This window comes from Mirounga angustirostris, unplaced genomic scaffold (assembly GCF_029215605.1).
Source record: "Mirounga angustirostris isolate CCGP_5_RB_7025 unplaced genomic scaffold, mMirAng1.0.hap1 SCAF_18, whole genome shotgun sequence".
Lineage (NCBI taxonomy): Eukaryota > Metazoa > Chordata > Mammalia > Carnivora > Phocidae > Mirounga > Mirounga angustirostris.
In genome coordinates, this window is record NW_026991726.1 from 855,588 (window position 1) to 878,367 (window position 22,780).

At 35.1% G+C, this 22,780-nt stretch overlaps 1 protein-coding gene across 1 annotated transcript in view; it reads left to right on the top strand.

Moving 5' to 3' along the window:
• LOC135363088 (alpha-mannosidase 2-like) overlaps positions 1–22,780 on the top strand; it is a 153,633-nt gene that overhangs the window by 52,251 nt on the left and 78,602 nt on the right. Inside the window, exons 8-12 of the mRNA XM_064583782.1 lie at positions 3,389–3,566; positions 9,383–9,585; positions 12,625–12,807; positions 17,111–17,225; positions 18,434–18,501. Of these exons, the coding sequence (XP_064439852.1) occupies positions 3,389–3,566; positions 9,383–9,585; positions 12,625–12,807; positions 17,111–17,225; positions 18,434–18,501 (747 nt within the window). The remainder of the gene's footprint in view (positions 1–3,388; positions 3,567–9,382; positions 9,586–12,624; positions 12,808–17,110; positions 17,226–18,433; positions 18,502–22,780) is intronic.

Genomic DNA, 22,780 nt, shown 5'->3' on the forward strand with positions numbered 1-22,780 from the left:
TGCCTAGGTTCTTGTACATGTTATCCTTAAAAAATTTTCAATAACATGATGGCAACACGAGTGTAGGAATATTTTTAAACTCATCATATTGTGTACACTAATTGTATAACAATAATTATGTGCAATTTTTTTTGCCATTTGTAAGTTTGATGGTTTTTGGGAACTCCACGCTCGTGTGAATTGCTAAGAAGAAGCCAGGCATCCTGCGTTCCACAGGAGGGTTAAATGGGCAAGGATGAGGCAGGTCGGTAGTTACCAAGCATGGCTGCCCAAATTACCCAGGGAGCTTTCAAAAAATCTCCAGCCCAACAAAATGAGAATAGGGTGCCAACATAACCATGCCCCCAGGTGGTTTCGAAGCACAATGATAAAGCCTTTTAAATGAAGTAAGATCTTTGCACTGTGCACTATCAAGTCTATTTATTTTAAAAATTGCTTCTTTAAAAACTGGAAGGAGAAGGTGAGATTGAGTCTCTGCCTTGAGTCAGTCCTTGTGGCCATAAAATATTTCATTGAGGGTCCCTCACTCTGGCACACACAAAAGTATTTTAACATGGCAGCCTTTAACATAGATCGCTTCCAGCAAAATCTGATTTTTATAGTTATTTTGAAAAACTGTCCCAAGATTAGGGATCAACCTGGTTTCATTTTATTGGTTCCTACAGCAGTGAAGATCAGTGAGGAAGAGTGAATAGCGTGCTTTCTGGGCTTAGGTTAGTTAGGCGGAGGAGAATAATCCAGTGTATTATGTGGCAAAAGGTATAGAGCTAGGCAGCATACGCTCTTCTGTAGCTCAGGGGGTCAGAGATAGGGAATTTCTTTGAAGGTAACCAGATGCTTTAATTGGGGACTCCCAGTGCACCAAAGACCTTGTGAGGCTCCTCTTTTTCTTTTCTTGGGTGTTGCTGAGAGTACCTGTTTAAAGTGCATTATTGGAGGGGGGAAGCTATTTTGTGTAATCCTTTTGCTGTGTCCCATCTGACACTACAAAGATTGCCCCCCAGGAACATACCTTGTGCTCAGTCAGTTCCAGTGAATCTGCAAGTGATTTCCAGGCACCTGGGGGCATAGAGATGAAAGAGTCTATTTAATACTTCTGTAGATTTTTTAAAAAACTTCTCATAATTCTTGAAATCTTTACTGGTTACTTCACATCCAGATATCACCGTCCTTTTTACTTTGTGATTAATGGAGAGCAAACACGGGCATTCCAGCTTAGTGGCACGTGATTTTTAATACCCTAAAGAAAATGAAATTTAACTACAATTTACAGGTGATAAAATTGGTACTGTTTAGTTCAGCAGGTTCCTCTACTTCGCAAATAAAGAGGTACCATTCTTTATCACGTTGAGTTTTTGTTCTCATACAACGTATTTTACATATGATGGTGATTTATGTGTCAAATGATACAGGATGTTCTAGGAAATTTTTTTTTTCTTGGTTCTAGTTAAGTTGACATTTCTAACCTGGTAGGAGTGAAGAGCAGATTGCTGCTGTACATCTTCAAGTGTGATATCGGTCATTTCATTTGGCATTAGTGTACAATGTATTTAGTGAATATCCGCTCTCTACCAGGTAGTGTAGATTGGTCTCTTGAATTCCGTGTTGACACCTTCTGAGCAGGAGCTTGGGAGTTAGGACAGATGCTGAATGGAAGACTCACACTTAATGTTTGTGATTCTTTCCTCTTATGTGTCATATGCATATACACACAAGATATGGTATATCTAGTAGTAAACCTTGGCATTCATTTAAATGATCACTTATCCTTTTCTATGCTGGTTGCCTAGGGGAATCTGATTGGATGCTCAGTCATAGTGTATCTTTCTCATATCTGATTTATATGTTTGGTTTTTTTCTCTTATTTTTCTTTCTATTTGATTAATCTCATTAGACATGTATTTTTTTAATTATAACTAATAATCCAAGGTTATTTTTGGTTAAGTGTGGAATATTAATAAATTATTAGTAAAAATTAAGTACTCTACTGAACGCTAATCTCAGAAAACTATGTTATGTAAGAACATTATGGTTATATTTTACTCACCAAGTTATTGAATTTTGCTAATAATTTAATATTTGCAAAGCAGTTTCAGAGACTATCAGTATAAAAAGATCATGTGAATTTCTAAATTTAGTTAAATGTTTTTAATTCTATAAAATACTTCGTTCCGTTATTGATGGTCTTTGAGTTTCTTTCGTAAGTTTTTATATTGTGAATTGGAACTTCTCGATAACCCTAGAAATGAAAATTGGAATACTGGGTAAAAAGCACATTAGTCATTTATCACTGATTTCTTAAGCTTGGCATTACAAACATAGAGAACTACTCTGAGTTCTTCATCCGCTTATTTAATTTCATTTTTATAAGCCATTCCTCTTAAATACTTTGTATTCCTAGACTTCCTCAAATGGTACCCCGGTTCAGCATTCAGCAGTTCAACCCCAAAGGTTTTCTGCAGAATACTAGAATAATATGAAATATAAAAACACATCAGCACATTTAGTATTTAGCTGACCTTTGGACTCATGGGTTAGATCTGAGGAAGGTAGAAATCAAAAAAGCTATTTGATCTCCAAAACTTTATCTGTTGATCAGCCCTGAGAAGGACACTGACAGATATCCAGTTTATTGATGGCAGGTGTTAAGTGAGTTGTTTTTCTTCCGTTTGAAGAGGAACTCAGGTTCTATAATTGGTTTCATTTAAACTATTAATTTTTTTATGTGTAATCAGGCAAGTTTAGATCAAATTAGAGAAAGGCATCTTGAGTCAAAGCCAACTTCAAAGTTTATATAGATAAGAAATCCTTATTGTCTTCTTGGACTAAATTATTTTAAAATACAGGCAATCTGGGATCCAGTGTCTATGGCAGGGCTTCAGGAGGCCATTGATGTTCCCAGTAATTTTATGTCAAAGTTGGTATGTGACTTTATTTCTCTAAGGATAATCCATTGGAAACCTGTGGGTTTTTCTCTCTGGTAAGAATTTATGAATATATTTTTTAAAAGATTTATTTATCCATTTTAGAGAGAAAGAGCAGAGGGGAGGGGCAGAAGGAGAGCGAGAAAGAATCCCAAGCAGACTCTGCGCTGAGCACAGGACCTAATGCGGGGCTTGATTTCATGACTTAGAGACCATGACTGAGCCAAAACCAAAAGCCTGGATGCTCAATCAACTGCGCCACCCAGGCACCCCAAAATTTATGAATATTTTAAGTGGATAATGAAAATTAGTATAGTAGTTTTAAAAAATCTGCCTTATAAATCATACTAACCTAGAATACAGGTAAAGTATACAACAATTTCTTTTAACATAATACACTTTTTAATGAGTTGCCCCATTGTAGTTTTCTTAGTACTGTTCTTATTTTCCTTTTTCTTTTGTAGGGCTGAGATGCTTCTAGATCAGTACCGAAAGAAGTCAAAGCTCTTCCGTACTACAGTTGTCCTGGCCCCACTAGGAGATGATTTTCGCTACTGTGAACTCATAGAATGGGATCATCAGTATAAGAATTATCAGCTGCTTTTTGATTATATGAATTCTCATCCTGAGTATAATGTTAAGGTAATTTGAAAATATTTAATTATGATACTGTATTTGAAGTTGAGCCTTCATTATTAAATGAGGCTAAAACACAACAGCCTTAGTTTCTTTGTCCCACATCCCAATATTTCCTAGAATATGTAGTTTGTATGTAAGAGTGTAGTTCTTAAAGAAGAAAATTATCTAGTACTATAGTTGCATTTCTGAAGTTGTCCCTTTCCCCCCATTCCTACAGCATTAAAGAGACTTTACTTTTATGTAGTTGTAAATATGCACCTACTAAGTTGTGATCTTCAGTTTTCAGTGATGTCCTGTTTTTCTACCAGCATCAAAAGTTTGTTTCTCTGACGGCTGCATCCTTGTGATTTTAGTAATGTGACGGGCGATGCAGATGAACGTGTCATGAATTTTGCAAATTAATGTCTTGTGTCCAGAGAATACACTAGCATCTTTCTTAGTTGAGAAGACTTCCAAAATTAATCATTTACCTGTAGTTCTTTCTCTTTTTTTTTTCCCCTTTTGGAAAATTTTGAATGTACCCTAAAGTTTTGAGAACAACTTAAGTACACTTCCCCTGACCCCTGCCTCCCCATATCCATAGCTCAGCTACCACACTGATCAACTCGAGGTCACTCTCACTTCAGCTGTGCCTCACTGTCCTCTCTCACCCTCTCCCAGGGATTATTTTGGAGGAAATAGTAGTCATGTAGTTTCATCTGTAACCATTTCATTATGTATCTAAATGATAAGGACTCTGTTTAAAAATACAATCATAATGCCACTATTATATCTAAAAAATTAACAATCATTCAATATTATCATATATCCAGATAGATTCAGATTTTCCTGATCACATACAGGCATTTTTTTTTAAGCATATGTTTCATGAGTCAGGATTCAAACAAGAGTCCTATATTAGACCCTATATGAGAAAATTACCCAATGTGTTTATTATATTCACATACTAACCTATGAGACAGTAGAATATTTGTGGAAATACTACAGAAAGGAAGAGATGTTACTGTTTAGGAAATTAGAAAGCTGATGATAGGTCACATTTTATGTAGGGAGAATTCAAGTTTATTAAGTAAATGTAAATAATATTAAATAGTTAAATAAACTTAAATAAAATGCCAGGTGTATTCAAGATACTTACAACTGAATTTCTACCAAATTATGAACTTTAGGTCTATGTTTAAATCATCTCTATAATCTCCTCAAAGATGAAGCTGATACACAAACATTTACTTAGGGGATGGCATATGCAGATGGGTATTTTATCCCTAAGTACATCTTCCTAGTGAATGGTTTTGAGATCCATAAAAAGATCTACCACTCATTCTAAAGAATTAAAGTACTGATTTTTGTATTTTACCTATTTCCTTCTTTGCCCAGTAGGGCAATTTGTAAAGTCACTTTAAAAAGCATCCAACTCTTGATTTTGGTTCAGGTCATAGTGTCAGGATCACATACTTAAGATTTCCTTCTTGTATCATTTCAAAAGAAAAAACACTAACCATGATGATAGAAGGGAAAATAAGGTTACTTTTGTAAGATTTGGCAATGATTTGAATGAGCGGGGGGGGGGGGCAGGGGGAGGGGAGAGAGAGACTCTCAAGCAGACTCTGTACTGAGTGCGGAGCCCAATGTGAAGCTCAGTCTCATGACCCTGAGATCATGACCTGAACCAAAATCAAGAGTTGGATTTCTTAACCAACTGAGCCATCCAGGCGCCCCACAGTATATTCAATTTTAATACTGTATATTATCTTTAATATCCATTTGATAAATACATCACAATTTGTCCATTGTATTATTGATGGGCATTTGGGTTGTTTCCAGTTTTTGTGTATTACAAATAAAGCCATTTTGAATATTTTGTGCATGTTTTTATATACATGTATGTGAATTTATGTGGGTATAAAATGGGATAGAAATTTTTGGTCACTGGGTATGCACATGCTCAACTTCAGTAGATATTGCCAAATGGTATCCCAAAATAGATGCACTAGTCGTTGCATTGTATGACAATTTCAGTTGCTGTACTTCCTTACTCAGATTTTCTGTTAGGATTTTTTTTTCATTTTTATTTTTTTATGATCGATATGATGGTTTTATTTTATATTTCCCTGGTAGTTAATGAATTGAACCTCTTTTCATAAGTTTATTGCCATTTAGGTATCCTCTTTTGTGAAGTGACTATTTAAATCTTTTGATGACTTTTCCTTAAATTGGGTTGTCTGTTTATTTTGTACCATTTATAACTCTTTTATATATTTTGGTTTGAGTCTTCCTTCAGATAAAAGTTATGCAAATATTGTCTCCCACTATGTGAGCCTGTTTTTTAATTTCTTTCTTAATGCTGTCTTTTGATAAACAGAAATTCTTTGTTTTAATTAAATCTAATATAACAGTATTTTCCTTTCCATGTCATGTTCTGCTTAAGAAATTTTTGTTTATACCCCATAATTATGAAAATACGCTTCCTATGAAGCTGTCCTCCAGAAGCTTTATTGTTTTACCTTCAATATTTAGGTCTGTAATCTGTTTGGAATTGATTTTTTTGTGAATTGTATGAAGACAGGGATCAAGGTGCATTTTTGCCCATATGGGTATCTACCACCATTTATTGAAAAGACCAGTGTGCCCACTTTACTGCAGCATCATCTTTTTCATTAATTTTGAGTGAAACTATTTGTGTGGCTCTTGTATAGACTCTATTCAATTTTGTCTGTTTAGTCTCGGACTGTCTTAATTACTATAGTTTTAGAATGGATCTTAATTTCTGATAGCATAAGTCTTCTAATTTTGTTTTCTTTCTCAAGATTGCATCGGTTTTCTTTATAGTTCTGTATAGGTTTAAGATCAATTTTTAAATTTCTACCAAAAAAAGTTGGAATTTTGATTGGCATTGCATTGAACCTATAGATCAATTTGAGTACCGTTAACTTCTTTACAAATATTAGGCCATCCATGAATGTGGTATATTCCATGTATAAAAATACAGTTGACTTTTGCATTCTAACCTTGTACCCAGTAACCTTCATGCATTTCCTTTCTTTCTGGAATTTTTGTCACTCAAGTGTTGGCTGCTTTGATTGTCCTTAGATACCTTCAAACAAAAGCTTTTTTTCTCTCTGTGGTTTATCTAGTATCTGTTCTCTGTAGGATGTTTGAAGTTATTTTGTCCAAGCCAGAAGCTTCAGTTTATTATTTTCTTTTAATGAAAGGAAAAACCCAAGTAAGCAATTGAATTTAGATGGCTAAAAAATTGACATTGTACCAACCAAGCCAGTCAGTTTCCCATTGGTCATCACTTATTTAACAATTTATGTATTTTTCTCATATGTTGCTCTGATAGAGGAGTTTGATTATGTTTAAGATTAAGGTTATGTTAAAGATATAATTTGTTGCCTTTTGAAGTAAAAAACATCTACTTTTTTTTTGGTTATTTGGAATACGTACTTTGAGCTACCAAGAAACTATAGAAAAATTCACTCTTAAATAATTTCTTTTGAAACTACTCTAGGATAGATACAGGATTATATATCAGTCCTTTGAGATTGAATTAAATTTGTGAGAATGCTCACCAGGCTACTTAAATGAACTTTGCCTGGGGCAATTGCCAAGAAGGAAATACTTTCATCTTGGCTAATACCAAAAATTAGTTACAATATTCTAAAAGGGTATACTTTGTTGTTAATATTAACTCTGTAGCATGCCACAGTTCCCTAAAACTGAAACTGAAGGGAATTTTTGTTATCTCATAGAAATCCCTTTTTATATAGATGAGAAAGTGAGTCAGAAATTTAGATTGTTGAATATTTTTTACTTTTATCAGTATACTTCCCTGAGCTTGTCTGTACTATTGGGCCTGAAGTTAATGCTGTATTTCTTTGCATTTGTGACCCTCATGGTTATACACACACACACTTATATTCTGCTTCTTACAATGTGTTAAGTGAGTAATAAATAACACTTAATTTTTGAGTACTTACTATTTGCTATTAACGTTTTCTTTTAGAGAGAGAGCATGCACTTTGGGGGTGCGGGGGCGTGGGGATGGGCAAAGGGAGAGAGAGAATCTTAAGCAGGCTCCATGCCCAGCACAGAGCCCAATGTGGGGCTCGATCTTATGACCCCGAGATCATGACCTGAGCTGGAACCAAGAGTCAGGTGCTTAACCAACTGGGCCATCCAGGCACCCCTGCTATTAACTTTTTAAAGTGCTTCACTTTAGTTAACTTATTTAATTCTCTGAACATTTTCTGGTAGGTACTATAATTATCCCCATTAGAGATGAGGAAACTGAGGCACAAATATATTAACTTGCCCAAGATACATTGTATTTGGTGAAGCCAAGATGAGACTAGGCAATATTGTTGAAAATTGCTTTTCTGTGATGTAAACATAAGGATTTAGAAATAATTATCTATTTTGCTGTTATAAAATTTATTGTGTCACAGGTACATGATAACTTCTATTTGTCTTACTAATATCATCATGTTTCCAGCTGAAATTTTGCCTTTGCAATAGAAAAATTATAGCTAAAACTTAGACCATTATTTCCCAGTTGTGTTTCTAAGCATTTTACTTAGAACCCTATTAGCTGTAACACAGACACAGAGACAATATATAAATATGCTCAAAACCACATTGTTAGGTAAATGGTAGAGATGGAATTCAAACCAATGCCATCTGGATCCAGGTTCTGTGCTGTTCTTAACCACTCTTCTAGAGTGCTACTCACTGTTTTTAACTACTCTTTTTTTTTTTTCTTAAGATTTTATTTATTTGACAGAGACACAGCTAGAGAGAGAACACAAGAAGGGGGAGTGGGAGAGGGAGAAGCAGGCTTCCCACAAGCAGGGAGCCCGATGTGGGGCTTGATCCCAGGACCCTGGGACCATGACCTGAGCCAAAGGCAGATGCTTAATGACTGAGCCACCCAGGCACCCCTGTTTTTAACTGCTCTTAATTATTTTTCTGCCACATTGAATCAAAGTAGCTTTTAGTATCTGTGTGTTTGTGTGTGTGTGTATCTGTGTGTGGTAGGAAACAACAAAAATAGCATCTTAATATTCAAAGAAATACATTCCCTGTTAAATTCTCTGTTTATCTCTAAAAACACTGCCTTTTAATATCTGTTTACATGGTGTGGTATAATACTTCTTTTTTCCTTTGATTTATGGAATAGCTTGGGCTCATAAAAATGGATTTATGTTCTGGTAATTTAAATCATTAGTCAAAAGACCTTTTCATTTGAGCAGTCAACCTTGCAGTTCTTGTCACTCTTTGTGTTTTACTTCTATTCAGTGTTACCTGCTGGTAGAGAAAGTCCATTTTTTTAATGACCTGCTGTTCTTAAAGTCTCCCTTATGAGAGCTCAAGCAAGGGGGATGGGGAGGCCAGGGGAGTGTATGTGCATATGACATATGAAAATACTTAATGGTTAACCAAACTGTATGTAAATGTTTTATTTTTGCTGCTTCCTCCCATCTTTTATTCATCTCTGAATTATTCTATTCCCTGACCCTTGCACACTTTGAAATTCTGGAGATTGGTAAGGTGTTTTCAGATCCACAGATTTGTATATCTCAGTAGTTCTTCTAACCCCTTAGGGGTGTAAGTTTTATTTTAGTTTAATTTGGGACCTGATGCAAGTGAAAGAGCTACTGTATATTTTTCCCCCTGCTTTTGAGTTTTGTAAAATCTGAGCTAGAATTTCATCTTAACTGGAAAGCGCATCTTAAATATTTACTGTTAACTTTTCCTTTTAGTGCTAGAAGTAATTTTAAGGTAGAGATGAATAAGTGTCACTTTTTTTTTTTTATTAGATACAGTTTGGGACTTTATCAGATTATTTTGATGCACTGGATAAAGAAGATGTAACCATTAGAAAGAATAGCCAATCCATGTTCCCTGTTCTAAGTGGAGATTTTTTCACTTATGCTGACCGAGACGATCATTACTGGAGCGGCTACTTTACATCCAGACCCTTCTACAAACGAATGGATAGGATATTGGAATTCCATCTAAGGTACAAAATTTACGTTTAGAAAGCTACATTAATTATTCACCTTTTTTATGTGATCATAGCACATAGCATAGCATAGAGTTTTGCATAATATACAACATGTATGCAGTATCGGGATGTGTTTAATGTAATTGTGAAATTTTAATGCAATCAGAGCTATGTCTCCAGTGCATAATCAGATTATTATATGGGCTTTTGTTCTGAAAAAAGCAGTTTATCTGATTAGACTTTCTCCTGTATCTTATGTTTTATATGTTTCTAATTAATTACTGGTATTGTTTGCACACCGTGATAATATCCAGTGGCATTGTTATGTGTGTCTGCAGGTCAGTAGCCAGACAGACTAAATTGCTGGAAACAAGCAAGGGTCACAAGGAACAAATAGGGCCTCTCTGTGGCTAAAATATGGGCCTCAAAGTACACAATCTAAAACTAATGTATTTTATATGTGGGAGAACTTCAGAGGCTCCACCTCAGTTCTTATTTATTGAAACGTATTTCTATAGGTGTGATTCTCTGCTTAGAAGAGCAAAACATGAAAGAGATGAGAACTGATGGCGGCAGAGTGATTGGCTGAAAAAGCATAGTGACAGGGAGAAAGCAGAAAAGTCAGGAGAAAACAAAAACGCTCTAACCAGCGTTGTCCAGTAGAACTTTCAGTCACTGTCCAACAGAACTTTCTGCAGTGGTAGAAATCTTCTGTTTCTGTTTTCTGCACTGTTTAGTATGGCCACTTGCCACATGTAACTGTTGAGCACTTGAAATGTGACCAGTGTGGCTGAGGAAGTGAACTCTTAATTTCCTTTAATTTGAGTTGATTTAAATGTAAATAAATAATCACACGTGGCTAGTAGCTATCTTTGTGGGTCCTGTTGCTTTTTGGTAAGGATGAACCACCCTGGGGGCTCCTGGGGCTCTCTCTATGTGTGCGTAGCGTGGGAGCTTAATTCATTTTCATGATGAGTTCACTTTCAGCTTAGTTCAGATCATGAATTCATGATGATTAATTTTCATGATGAATCTCAGTATTAAAAATAAAAAGTCATGTTATATCTACCTTCTTCTCCGTACTGGTAGAGATAGTACATTTTGGAAAGCCCTTTTATAAAGATCATGAATTTCTCCCAGAGTTGTACTTTGGTATAGTAGTGTGTTTTTTTTTTATTTTTACTGTTTCATGCTGTCAGCATTATTTCAAAAGCCTGATCTTTGCCTTTTTTTGGGATATTCACAAATGTGCCAGATGGATACATATTCCTGTATTTGTAATAAAATAGTATTTCTATATTAGAGAGATTGATGCATTCTTGCCCAATAGAATATTAATTCTCTATTATGTTACTCTAAACTACCTATGATAAAAACAGAGAAAGTACTAAGTAATGTAGAGATTCTTTTGGACTACTGCACTTTTTTAAAAGTGTCAACTATTTTTTAGTGACAAAGAGTTACAAATATTGATTCAATTTTAATTTATTGAACATATTTAAGGTGAAGTACTTAGTGTGAGTAATAATATATTTTGAAAATTCTGCTTTAAAATAAAATGACAAAAACCATATAATAATGACAAATTTCAAAATGTAATCAACTTACTTGAAAATAAGTTTATTGTCTGATTATAGATATTTCATCTTGATGCTCATTTGTAAAACATTTGGATAGGATAGAAGAGTATAAAGAAGAAAATATTTTTTAAACCCCCTTTTTACATTTTGGGATATCTATATGTATATAGGTACTCTTTGCAAAGCCAGGAATATGTGCTATGGGTATAGATGAACATATACACAATTTCTTTAATTCAAACTTAGTGTTTCTCCTGCCATGAATTTTAGAAAGATTAGAATTTAAAGGCAGAGATTATTTAGTATCTTCTAATTATTTCAAAATTTAAAACAATTTTTTTTTTGAGTACTTTAAATTTATCCTTTTCCTTATATTGTGATACATTTTCAAGCTGCCTTGGTTTTCTCTCCATCCTTCTTAATATGTTTGGCATAAAGAACCTTCTTAAACTTTTTACTTCATCAAGCCATCTCTCTCTTTTTTTTTTTAAGATTTTATTTATTTATTTTTAAAGATTTTATTTATTTATTTGACAGAGAGAGACACAGAGAGAGAGGGAACGCAGCAGGGGGAGTGGGAGAGGGAGAAGCAGACTCCCCGCGGAGCAGGGAGCCCCATGTGGGGCTCGATCCCAGGATCCTGGGACCATGACCTCAGCTGAGGGCAGACGCTTAACGCCTGAGCCACCCAGGCACCCCAAGCCATATCTCTTTTTTAAAGAACTTTTTCGAAACCTGTCTTGAACCATATCCTCTGATGAAAAAAATAAAGCATGAAAATGATAAGTCCCCATATTCTTGCTCAAAAACTACTCGTAAGCCCAAGTGTTTTTTCTTTAAAATAAACGAGAAGCGACAGCATATGTTTTATCACCTTTCAGTTTATATTGTTACTTTCCCTCTAGTTGTTGAATGTTCTCATTCAGCGCAGAGACTAGCTGTTGTCACTGAGCTGTCAGGCCATCGCTTTCTGCCTCTCCTTCACTGTTAGTCTCCCACTCATGTGACCATTTCTGCACCGTCTCTCCTTTAATGTATGTATGTGAGAGTGAATGGCTTTCTGGTGATGAAGTTCCTGGTATGTGTCTGGGCTGATCTTGGAGAGAAGAAAGGGCAGCAACCATTATCCACTTTTTACTGCTGTTTCGAGCTTTTTTTTTTTTTTTTCACTATGTTATACATAAGTACACCTATCTCGCTGCCAGTGGGCACTGGCTTCTTTCCAGGACCATCTAGAACAAGCGTCCTTTATATCAATTTAGACATGATGTTCTCTGATGATTGATAATCTAGATATATTAGATGGATACCTAGATGGTTTTATAGGAATGTTTATTATCAATATCTTTTTTATCAATTGTGCTGAAATGTGGATTTTTTAAAAAATGCATTTAAAAATTGTATCAGTACCACATATTTTAAATAGTAAATGTTTGTTTTGAAATAAGAATTAATGACTGTTTTATACAATTAGGGCTGCTGAAATTCTTTACTATTTCGCCCTGAAACAAGCTCAGAAATACAAGATAAGTAAATTTCTTTCATCATCCCATTACATGGCACTGACAGAAGCCAGAAGAAATTTGGGACTGTTTCAACATCATGATGCTATCACAGGAACTGCAAAAGATTGGGTGGTTGTGGATTATGGTACCAGGTAATATAATTATTAAAAAGTGATTATAAAACAATTTTTTTTTAATTTTGGGTCACAGGCTTATATCTTTGATGAAATTGTTAATGTACATCAGACCATATCAATAATGACATCCCTTATAAGTATTGCTATAGAAAAACAACATCAATATTCAAAGCATTTTTCAAGAATTGTATTGAGAATGTACTAGCTGTCCTAACTTTTTATTGCAGTGCATTTCTGCAAATGGAGTAGTAAAACATTATTATAAAGCTGATTCTGTTTTCTCCCAAGTATAATGTGGTAATTGGGGTTACCTTGTTGACCAGGGATTTGGTATCAAATAAATCATAGCTATAATCCAAGGAGATAAAGAGCCATACTTGATTGTATAGCAGTTTAATTTCATCCTACTTCATATCCAGTTGTTCTCAGCCTAGAGTTTAGCCAGGAAGTAGAAGAACCTAGAAACTTTGACATATATAGATGATATAAGGAATTGGGATGAGAAGGGTTGGCTTGGGTATTGATATCAAAACCATCTTCAACTCTTAGAAGGTCTGTGAGATGAGTGAGGGAGGGGAAGCTCAGTTATTTTCACATTGCAGGATTGGAAACAGTGAGTACAGGCTTTAGCTCAGAACAGCAGGAGACTTTGTAAATAGTGCTTCCCAATAATCAAAAGGCTTACCTTTTGTGATAGTGAGATTTCCATCATCATGCTCTAGTTTGGGTAACCATTCATTAGGATCATTGTAGAGGAGATTCCTATGTTGGGGAAGGAGTTTTGACTATTATTTCATTATGGCTTAGTTATTATTTCTTCCAGATTTTTTTCCTATCAAAAATGGTGTACTTCAATAATATTTTAAAATTGTTAAAGTGTGCTCTGATTTTCTTATAATACAGATTTAAGAAGTGAACCTCTTTTTTTAATAAATGCTCTCTCCCATATGTTAAAAGTGTATACAACATATAAAGTCAACATTACAGATTGATCCACAACTGATATCACTAATCATTATAAGTGTTAATTAAAATTTTAGTTATAGTATTTTGACTGCCTTTCTAGATATTTGAAAAACAAATTCTTGAGGTTTCATTAGTTGACTTGAATCCTTGAAAATATATTCATGGTAGCATCTTGAATATCTTCTCAGTTTTCTTGTGGCAAATGTATTTGGCATCTGTTGAGGTTGAGCTGGGCTTAAAATGGAAAACATTCATTGGCTGATAATGATAATTGGTTTTTCTCCCACAGAAGGCATTTTTTAAAATAAGGTCAGATCCTCCATTTTTTTCCTTTTCACCTGCTCCTGTCTTCTTGGTTTATTGAATTTAAAAGTGAGGCTTATATTCAGAAAAGAGTTCCTAAGAGGAAATGAAGAAGTCATTCTCCTATACTGTCTACCTGCTCTCTCTCTGGCTGCCATATTGAAAGAGACTTGGGTACAGGTCATTGAGTTTTTGCAACTGAACATTTTCTATCTCATAACCTTTCCAGAAGGGCTGTCATTAGTTCCTCCATATGTTTGGTTATGCTTTTAGCTTATAAAAACATCACCATACAAAATTGCATCTTAGAGAAAAAAGACAATAATTCTCAAATTATACTTGACATTTGTAAATTTGCTTTGCGAGCACTTCACACTTCATTGAGAAGTCATACACAATTATCAAGTCATTAGCATAGACATTTTAAGTAGGAAATTTCAAAACACAAGTTAGAGAGTTATAAACAAAGAGGCAGCTAGCATTGGGTGCTCTCTTGTTCTTAGACTGTTGACTGTTTATTCAAATGTTGGCAGAAGTGTCCCTGTGAACAAGTGTATGAGTTAAGGATTGCATTTGGCTGCTAGTAATAACAACTTAAAACTGAATAAATCCTATCCTACTTATTTTTATGCCACGTGGAAGAAGTCTGCAGGTCCCCAGTTCAGGTATAGCAGCTCTACAGTGCCGACAGGGGTCCAGACCCTTCTAGCTTTCTCTTCTGCCATCTAAAGGTGATTCTTACTTAGAGTACTGCTCTCAACAGTAGATTGAATGTTTATATAATTATCACCTGGAGAACAAGAATACATCATGGCTATTTGAAGGTTAATTCTAATCATGGCATGAAAAAATGAATTAGAGGGGGACAGTGTTTGTGATGGATGTTCAGCCTAAAAGTGGATAATGGGGCTATGTGCAAGAGAAGAAATGGTAATGAGATCAGTTACAGAAATATTTAGAATTCTGCCTATTTCTATGTTGTAGTTAAGGTAGGTAGGAGAAAAAAATGAACAAAGGGTAAGTATGAGGGCCCATATGTATAGATCAAACTTCACTGACAAACATGATAGTATCTGCCTGAAACAGTAGTAATGATACCAGAGTAGAAAACTGTGATTTCTAAGTGATGGTCCGGTTCAGTGATAATAAAATACGGGCATGTTAGAAAATTAGAGGCTCTGGGAAATCCCACAATGATGAATTGTTGAAACATTAAAATTTTGCTTTACCCAATGTTTCCCAAACTTATTTACTGTGTTTAGTCTTGTTTTGCTTTAAACAGAATGGCTTTATGCATCCTGAGAAAGCATTTGGGGAATACACTACCAGTTCTTAGTGCTTACCTCGTTAGAAGACTGTGCATGTGCCTTTAGGATACAAACATTGATGTGTGGCATTCCCTCAGTTTAAGCTCCAGTGCACTGTAATACATATAAGGTTTTAGCTGATGGAGAACATGACTTTTTTTTTTTTTTAAGATTTTATTTATTTATTTCACAGAGAAAGAGACAGTGAGAGAGGGAACACAAGCAGGGGGAGTGGGAGAGGGAGAAGCAGGCTTCCCGCTGAGCAGGGAGCCTGATGCGGGGCTCGATCCCAGGACCCTGGGATCATGACCTGAGCCGAAGGCAGACGCTTAACGACTGAGCCACCCAGGCGCCCCTTCTTTTTTTTTTTTTTAAAGATTTATTTCACAGAGAGAGAGACAGTGAGAGAGGGAACACAAGCAGGGGGAGTACAACATGACTTTTATTCTTCAGGTTCTGACAGCCTAATAAAGATTGCCATATAGATAAAAATAAACTTAAATCGAGGGGCTTGTTCCTATAACTGAATTGTAGTCACTCATATTGTCTTTTAGTCTGGTGAAAACACTTGTTATCACCTAGGAAAACATTTGAATAGACTAAGAAACTTAGCTGGATGATGGCCTGAACTCACATGCAGAAGACTTTAACACTATGTATGTATAACACATTTGCATAGTTAATTAACTTACTGATTGTGATCACTTACATCTTTGAAAGTAATCTCAGTGCTCTGCAAAAAGAAGTTATTTTTAATTCTCTTAAACATTTTTTTTGTCGTTGCATGCCAACAAAAATGTTCTTAACATGTAGGTCCAAAATTGCGTCCTGTATTGGGGAAAATAATATAATCACTCTATAAACATAATAGATTCAATGGCTGATTGAAAGCATGTTTAGCCAAGTTTTTCGACAGATTTCTTCAGTGGCTTTACTTAGGGTTACCTGTTCTATAAAGCTTTAAAGAAACAAGATGGAACTTGAAAAAAAAAACCTTCAAATTCTTTTCCCACGTGTAGTGCTTCAGCAATAGTTGATACTGTACCAAGATTATATTCCAGAATTGATCTTGAGTAGGTTGATTCATACGCATCTCTTTGGTTCCTCAGACATAAAAGTACAATTGGAATACAATTAACAATTTTAATGACCAAGAAAAGTAACAAGGAGAAAGACAATTTCATTATCCAGACCTGTGAAAACTTTCTCTTTTTTTGAACAAGAACATGAAACTAAAGTCAACAAAATATTTATTTGAAGTTTTCAGGAATTTGAGTTTTTTGAAGTATGTATACTGAACGAATATTCTTGTGAGTGACAGTTAATCTCATGCTTTCTTTTGCTGTTTCAACATTTGTTAAAGAATTTTCTAAAGTAAAGGACCAAATCACTTTTTTGGTAACAAAGCCTTAAAGCTATTGGAGTGGTCATGTTGAATATTCTTAGTATTTGGCATGATACTTGTAGAAAGTATCGGTAGTTTGATTAAGTTTACACGTTTCAGGTGTATACAGAAAATTTTCTATTTTAAATGAATCCTTATTAGTGAAATCTTTTGACTAACTTTTTTTTCCTAAGTACTTAGTTCTGGGCAAAGAAGAGTCCGTTCATTATAGCTTCATTATAGGTTTCACTTTGTGAATACAGGGTGATGGTGGTTTGGCCATTATTAAAGAAACTGAAAATATTGTATACTGATGTTTGAATTGCTTCTCAGACCAGTAAAAATTTTTGGTTCACAGACTCTTTCATTCATTAACGAATTTGAAGAAGATAATTGGATATTCTGCACTACTTCTTATTTTGAAGGACAAAAACTCGTACAACTCTTACTCTTTTGATAACCTCCTAGACATGGTTAGTTGCTACCTTTTATATTATCATAAAAATGTGTGATTCTTTTGTTCTTGATTCAGAAAAGGGGGTGAGAAGCTGAGTGAAAAGAAACCTTGAAAAATAGTGATTTCCTTATACATGATTTGAAAGAATTTGTATCATTTTATATGAAATACCTATGTGTTCTTCTTTCCTGTAAGTGTGTCTGTATTTGATTTATGGTGTATATTTTGTTCTGACTAAATCTAAGCATGAAAACTAATGAACTTCATTATGTGGAACATACAGCTTTGAGAACACTATTAATATGGTACTGTAAGGTAACTAGACGCTGTAATTAGTTATTTTGCTTGGCTTTAATTAGAAGCCCCTGAATTGTCTTCTGGTTTCAGGATGAGCCCATGGAGCGCTGTGAGCAGTGCTCAGATGTGTGTAACAGCAGAGGAGCAGTTGAGGAATTAAAGACTAGCTATTAGCCCCACCTCTGTACCTGATTGCATGGGCCTGAAAAAGTTGCTTAACATCTGTGAGCCCTCATTCATTTATCTGTTAGATGGGATGATTCCTGCCTTGGCTTGTATCATGGTTAGGATCAGGGGAGCCAATAAAACAGAACATACTCTGAGAGGAAGAATATACTCTTCAGCAGCAAGGAAGAACAGTGGGAAAAAATGGGGGATTGCAAACCTCTTTAGACTTCGATTTGGCAACTCAGATGTTTTAAAACTGTAATATTTTATCATTAGAGTCTATTGTGAGCCATAGGCTTTGAAATTTTACATGTAATTGGAACTTACACATCTGGAATCCGAGATAGTAAGTTCAGTATTTTCATATACTGATGTTTGCAATCAAATTATGGTTACATATATTCATGTTGAAGTAAAAAATCCAATAAATGGACATACATTGCTTAAGGATATGAAACCTGTGATACAAAGGTAAAATAGTGAAACTTTTTGCAAAATGATCTTTAGAACTTTGATTTACTTGGTTCCTAATTGGACTCTAGTAGTCCGTGTAACACATGCCGTACTGAAGTCTAAAGACACACCCATAAAAATGCACACACAAAAGAATTACTTATTTTGAACTTTGATGGACCTTTATGTAGCTAGAAGGAGGACACTATTGTGTCCTTTTTAGGATTTTTGTAAGTACTATTACATAGCTAGTTTTGAAACTTAAGTTTTAAAAGTAAAATAAAAAATTTTTGTTTATTTTTACAGGATTTGAAACAAAACTCACAAGGTTCTCTACCACAAAAAACTGTAATAACACTGAGTGCAGAGCCAAGGTAAATACATAATTTCTCATACACTTTGCTACTGTTCTGACTTGACTTTTTTGCTTTTCATGTTTCTTTTCCCTAGCCAGGATATACTTTGAGGCAGTATTTTGTTTAATAAATTTATTAATTTAAAAAAATTTTTTGAAGAAATGGATTTTTCTCCCATGACTGTCATGTTCAATGTTAATAGTTAACACAGTGTTTGATACATTAATTGCTGAATGAACAATTACAACTATTTTTTTTACAGATATTTGGTATGGGATCATAAATATGATTTATGATTATGTTTTTTCTTAACCCTTTGTTAACTTATCTTTTCATTGATCCCTGATCCCATTTTTAAAATGAAGGAAGAAACTTAATTATGAAAAGTTCCTACTATAAATTGCTTACTAGATAACTGTCATTGTGCTGGCCAGACTGTCTCATTTTGGCATTGTGGATTTATGTTAAGGCAAATGGGAAGGGTGTTCAGTTGACCTGAAAATGGGGCGATTAATTGGTGGCTGCCTCTGATTTATAAAGAAATGTTTTGTGTTTTTATTGGTAATCATTTAACCAAGTCTTCTGTTTTAAATGACCAAATATCACTAGGTCAGTACCCACTATCCCCAGATACACACTATATTCTTATATAATATAACTTTTTGCTATCTAAAGTGAGAAATTTAGTATGTACAAATTGTAGGATAAAAAAAATAATTGTAAAGGATAATTCATGATTTTAGGTATTCTTTATTAGAATCATTTTAAAATAAATGGAATCAAAGTATTACAGAAAATTTACAATTGCTAATAAAATTGACATTTTGGTTACTCAGAAAATAAAGCCTTAGTTTGCTAAATCTCTTCAGGAAGTAGAGACTTAAAAATGTATACAGCTCATACCTTAGAACAAGAAGACAGGTATTTTTTAGTAACACTAAAGTATCACTAAAGTAATGGTAAAGAAATCCTACATTTCTTTCTTTTGGCCAGAAAAAGAAGGGATTAACTGGAAAAGACAGTTTAAGTCTCAACTTTGAAGTCCTGTTGCAGGCTTAACAGCTTTCAGGTTGCCAAGTCATAAGAGAGTAATGATACTCCCATTACAAAATGTTTTCTTTGTCTTAAAATATGTAATATTTTGATGTAGTTGAGGTTGTGTGGCTGTTCCTTAACTATTTTGTCCCTAATAAACTCTGGTATTAGGCATAATCCCCCTTTTTCTATTTTGGTAGGGGAAGATCTTTGTTTCTGCTGACTGTAAGAATGCCTTATGCTTGCTATAAATAATTTATGCCCCTTCCCCACCCCATTAGTCTTCCTCTGGGTGAATGGTAGGGTGGGTGGGATGGAGCCCTAATGGGTTACAAACCCTATGGCTTTTCTTCTTCCTCTATTGTCCTTGCTTTAGCCAGGAGTAAGTGGTATTTTAGCTCTACTTATGCTGGAGGAAGAAAGGAGATCCAGGTGTATTAACTAAGAAGAAATATATTTTGAGCTTTAATATTGAGGAGTTTTAATTATACATCAACGTAAATAGCATTTTGGGGACTATTAGTAAAATGATTGCTTTCTGATATTTCCTTTTAAACAGTTTGTATTTAAATAGTGTTCTTCATCTTAATATTACTCCTTCACAGTTCTTTTCTACCAAATGTCAGTGCTACTACTGTTTCTGTAGTTAGGTGAATTGGGAGTACTTAGGATTGTCAAGTTCTTATTTGTATCTTTATTATCTGTTTTGTACTTGAGGACCTCATGAATAGAACTACTTATACTTCTGGTTTTAAAATCTATATTTTACTTGTTAGCCACAAATAATCTGAGCTGATCTCTCAACAAAATCAGAGAAGAATGGAGGAATGACAGTGGCCTTTAAAATGGAAGAATTTCATAGTTTTATTTAGCAGATACTGAAAGTGATATCATTGCACTTCTCAGTCTTGAAGTTGAAAGTTTCAGGAGTATGGTCATGAGTCTTTCTCATGTTCTTCATGAGTCCCTATATAATGATCTAAGGCTTAGCATTATTTTGGCGATAAGAATAATTCTTGTTTGAGCAACAATTTATTAATCTAAATAAAACATGCATTCTCAGTGAGAGAGACATCCTCCTTAGGAGGGTAAAAATTGGTTCTTGGGGAGTTTGAAAAAAAGTATTTTTTTAAATATATAAAGCATAAAAATAGTACTCAATAGTACAATAACAGATATACTTTTAAGTGTATTAAAATTGTATGGGGGGATGATTAACAAAAAATGTCTAAAGAGTCTTTAAGGAGTTATGTGAAAAGTCTGAGAAATACTGATCTAACTCACACAATTTCATAGCTATTTTTTTTTAAAGTTTTTATTTATTTGACAGAGAGAGACACAGCAAGACAGGGAACACAAGCAGAGAGAGTGGGAGAGGGAGAAGCAGGCCTCCCGCTGAGCAGGGAGCCCGATGTGGGGCTCGATCCCAGGACCCTGGGATCACGACCCAAGCCAAAGGCGGACACTTAATGACTGAGCCAGCCAGGCGCCCCTAACTCACACAATTTCAATAATACATGTAAATGACTTTGATCATGCTGTTTGGCAACATTAGTTATAGCTATAACCTAACATAAGTTAGTTTGGGAGTCTTTAAAAAGGAGTGGCTAGGGGCGCCTGGGTGGCTCAGTGGTTAAGCGTCTGCCTTTGGCTCAGGTCATGATCCCGGGGTCCTGGGATCGAGTCCCGCATCGGGCTCCCTGCTCGGCGGGAAGCCTGCTTCTCCCTCTCCCACTCCCCCTGCTTGTGTTCCTGCTCTCGCTATCTCTCTCTCTGTCAAATAAATAAATAAAATTTAAAAAAAAAAAAGGAGTGGCTAATCTGCTCATGGGGATGTGGTACATATCTGTGAGCCTGATTGAGTTCACAAGGTTGGGTAAGCTCTATAGTATATGCATTCATAGTCTTTATGTGGAAAGAAGGTATAATTGAGAGTTAAAAGTTAGGGCACCCTGAACAAGTCATAAATTTTCTAGCCTTAAATAATCCTTTAATGTACCGAGGTGTTTCTTTTCCTCCAAGGCCCAATTGTAAAAAAAAAAAAACTGTAGTACAAAGATTTACAGGATTAGGGACGTGGAGGACATAGAGGATGGAAGGTAAACTCCTAGGACAGGCAGGGATTTCAGTCTCCTTTCAGTGTTTAGTACTTGAGGCAGGATGGAAGCAAATATCACTGCAGCACAGGACGCCAAATCATGTGTTTTGACAACGTGTGAAGGAACTTTTTTTTTTAAATGTGGATAATTTGAAATGCCACGGAGTATACAACTAAAATCTGAAACTTCTGTAAATCTGAAAATTTAATTTTTCAAGTAGAAAACTTTTAGTTTGAGAGCAATTTATTCAAACCCATTACAAATTTACCATTAAGTGCTTTTAATGTTTAACAAGGCGTTTATTGGTAAGGGATTTTTGGCCAGAAAAAAGAAGGGATTAACTTCAAATGAAACCACCAACCATGTGGAGACACAAAAGAAGTCCTTGTTTTTGGGGCTTGGGTGACTTTAGAGTATCAAACAGATATTAAAAGTACTCAGTTCCAGAAAAGGCACTCAGTACCTCCATTGTCATGTGCTTGTTGTAATGGTTCTTCCTGGATGGCTGCCCAGCACCTCTAATTTAATTTCCTCTTGTTTTCTCCATGTGTGCTTTCTTTTTGGATCCTAATCTTTATTAATAGCATCATTCTCTTTTTGGTTGTCTAGGTGCTGAAAAATAGTCTTTATATGGAAAGCAGGTACAATTAAGAGTTAAGAGTTAGGACACCCTGAACAAGTCATAAATTTTCTAGCCTCTAGAACCCACTTTGACTTCTACCTTTTCTTGTTCTTTTAAGTTTCATCAGCTGGAAAGTGTTTTGGATTTTCCCCTCTGCTCACCTCTGACATTCTTCGTCTCCTGTCTTCCTATTACTTTCTGGTTTTAAGGCCTCTATTATGATTTTTTTTTTTAATGTTTTACTTGAACTACTGCAATGACTTCCTGCTCTTCTGTCTTCAGTTTCTCTCTGCCCCTGATTTATTGCATGTAGTTGTCACAGGAATCTACCCATAGCGGAACGCAAGAAAGACACCTGGGTGGAAGCAGCAAGGCTTCTAGGACCTAGCTTCAGAACTCCTAGAAGGTCCTTTCCGCTACATTCTTAGTGAAGCAAGTCACTAGCGTCAGCCAAGATTCAGGGGGAGGGAATTATTCTCCATTACTTGAAGGGAATGATGGCAGTCATCTTTGGAGACGGTCTACCACAGTTTATCCACTG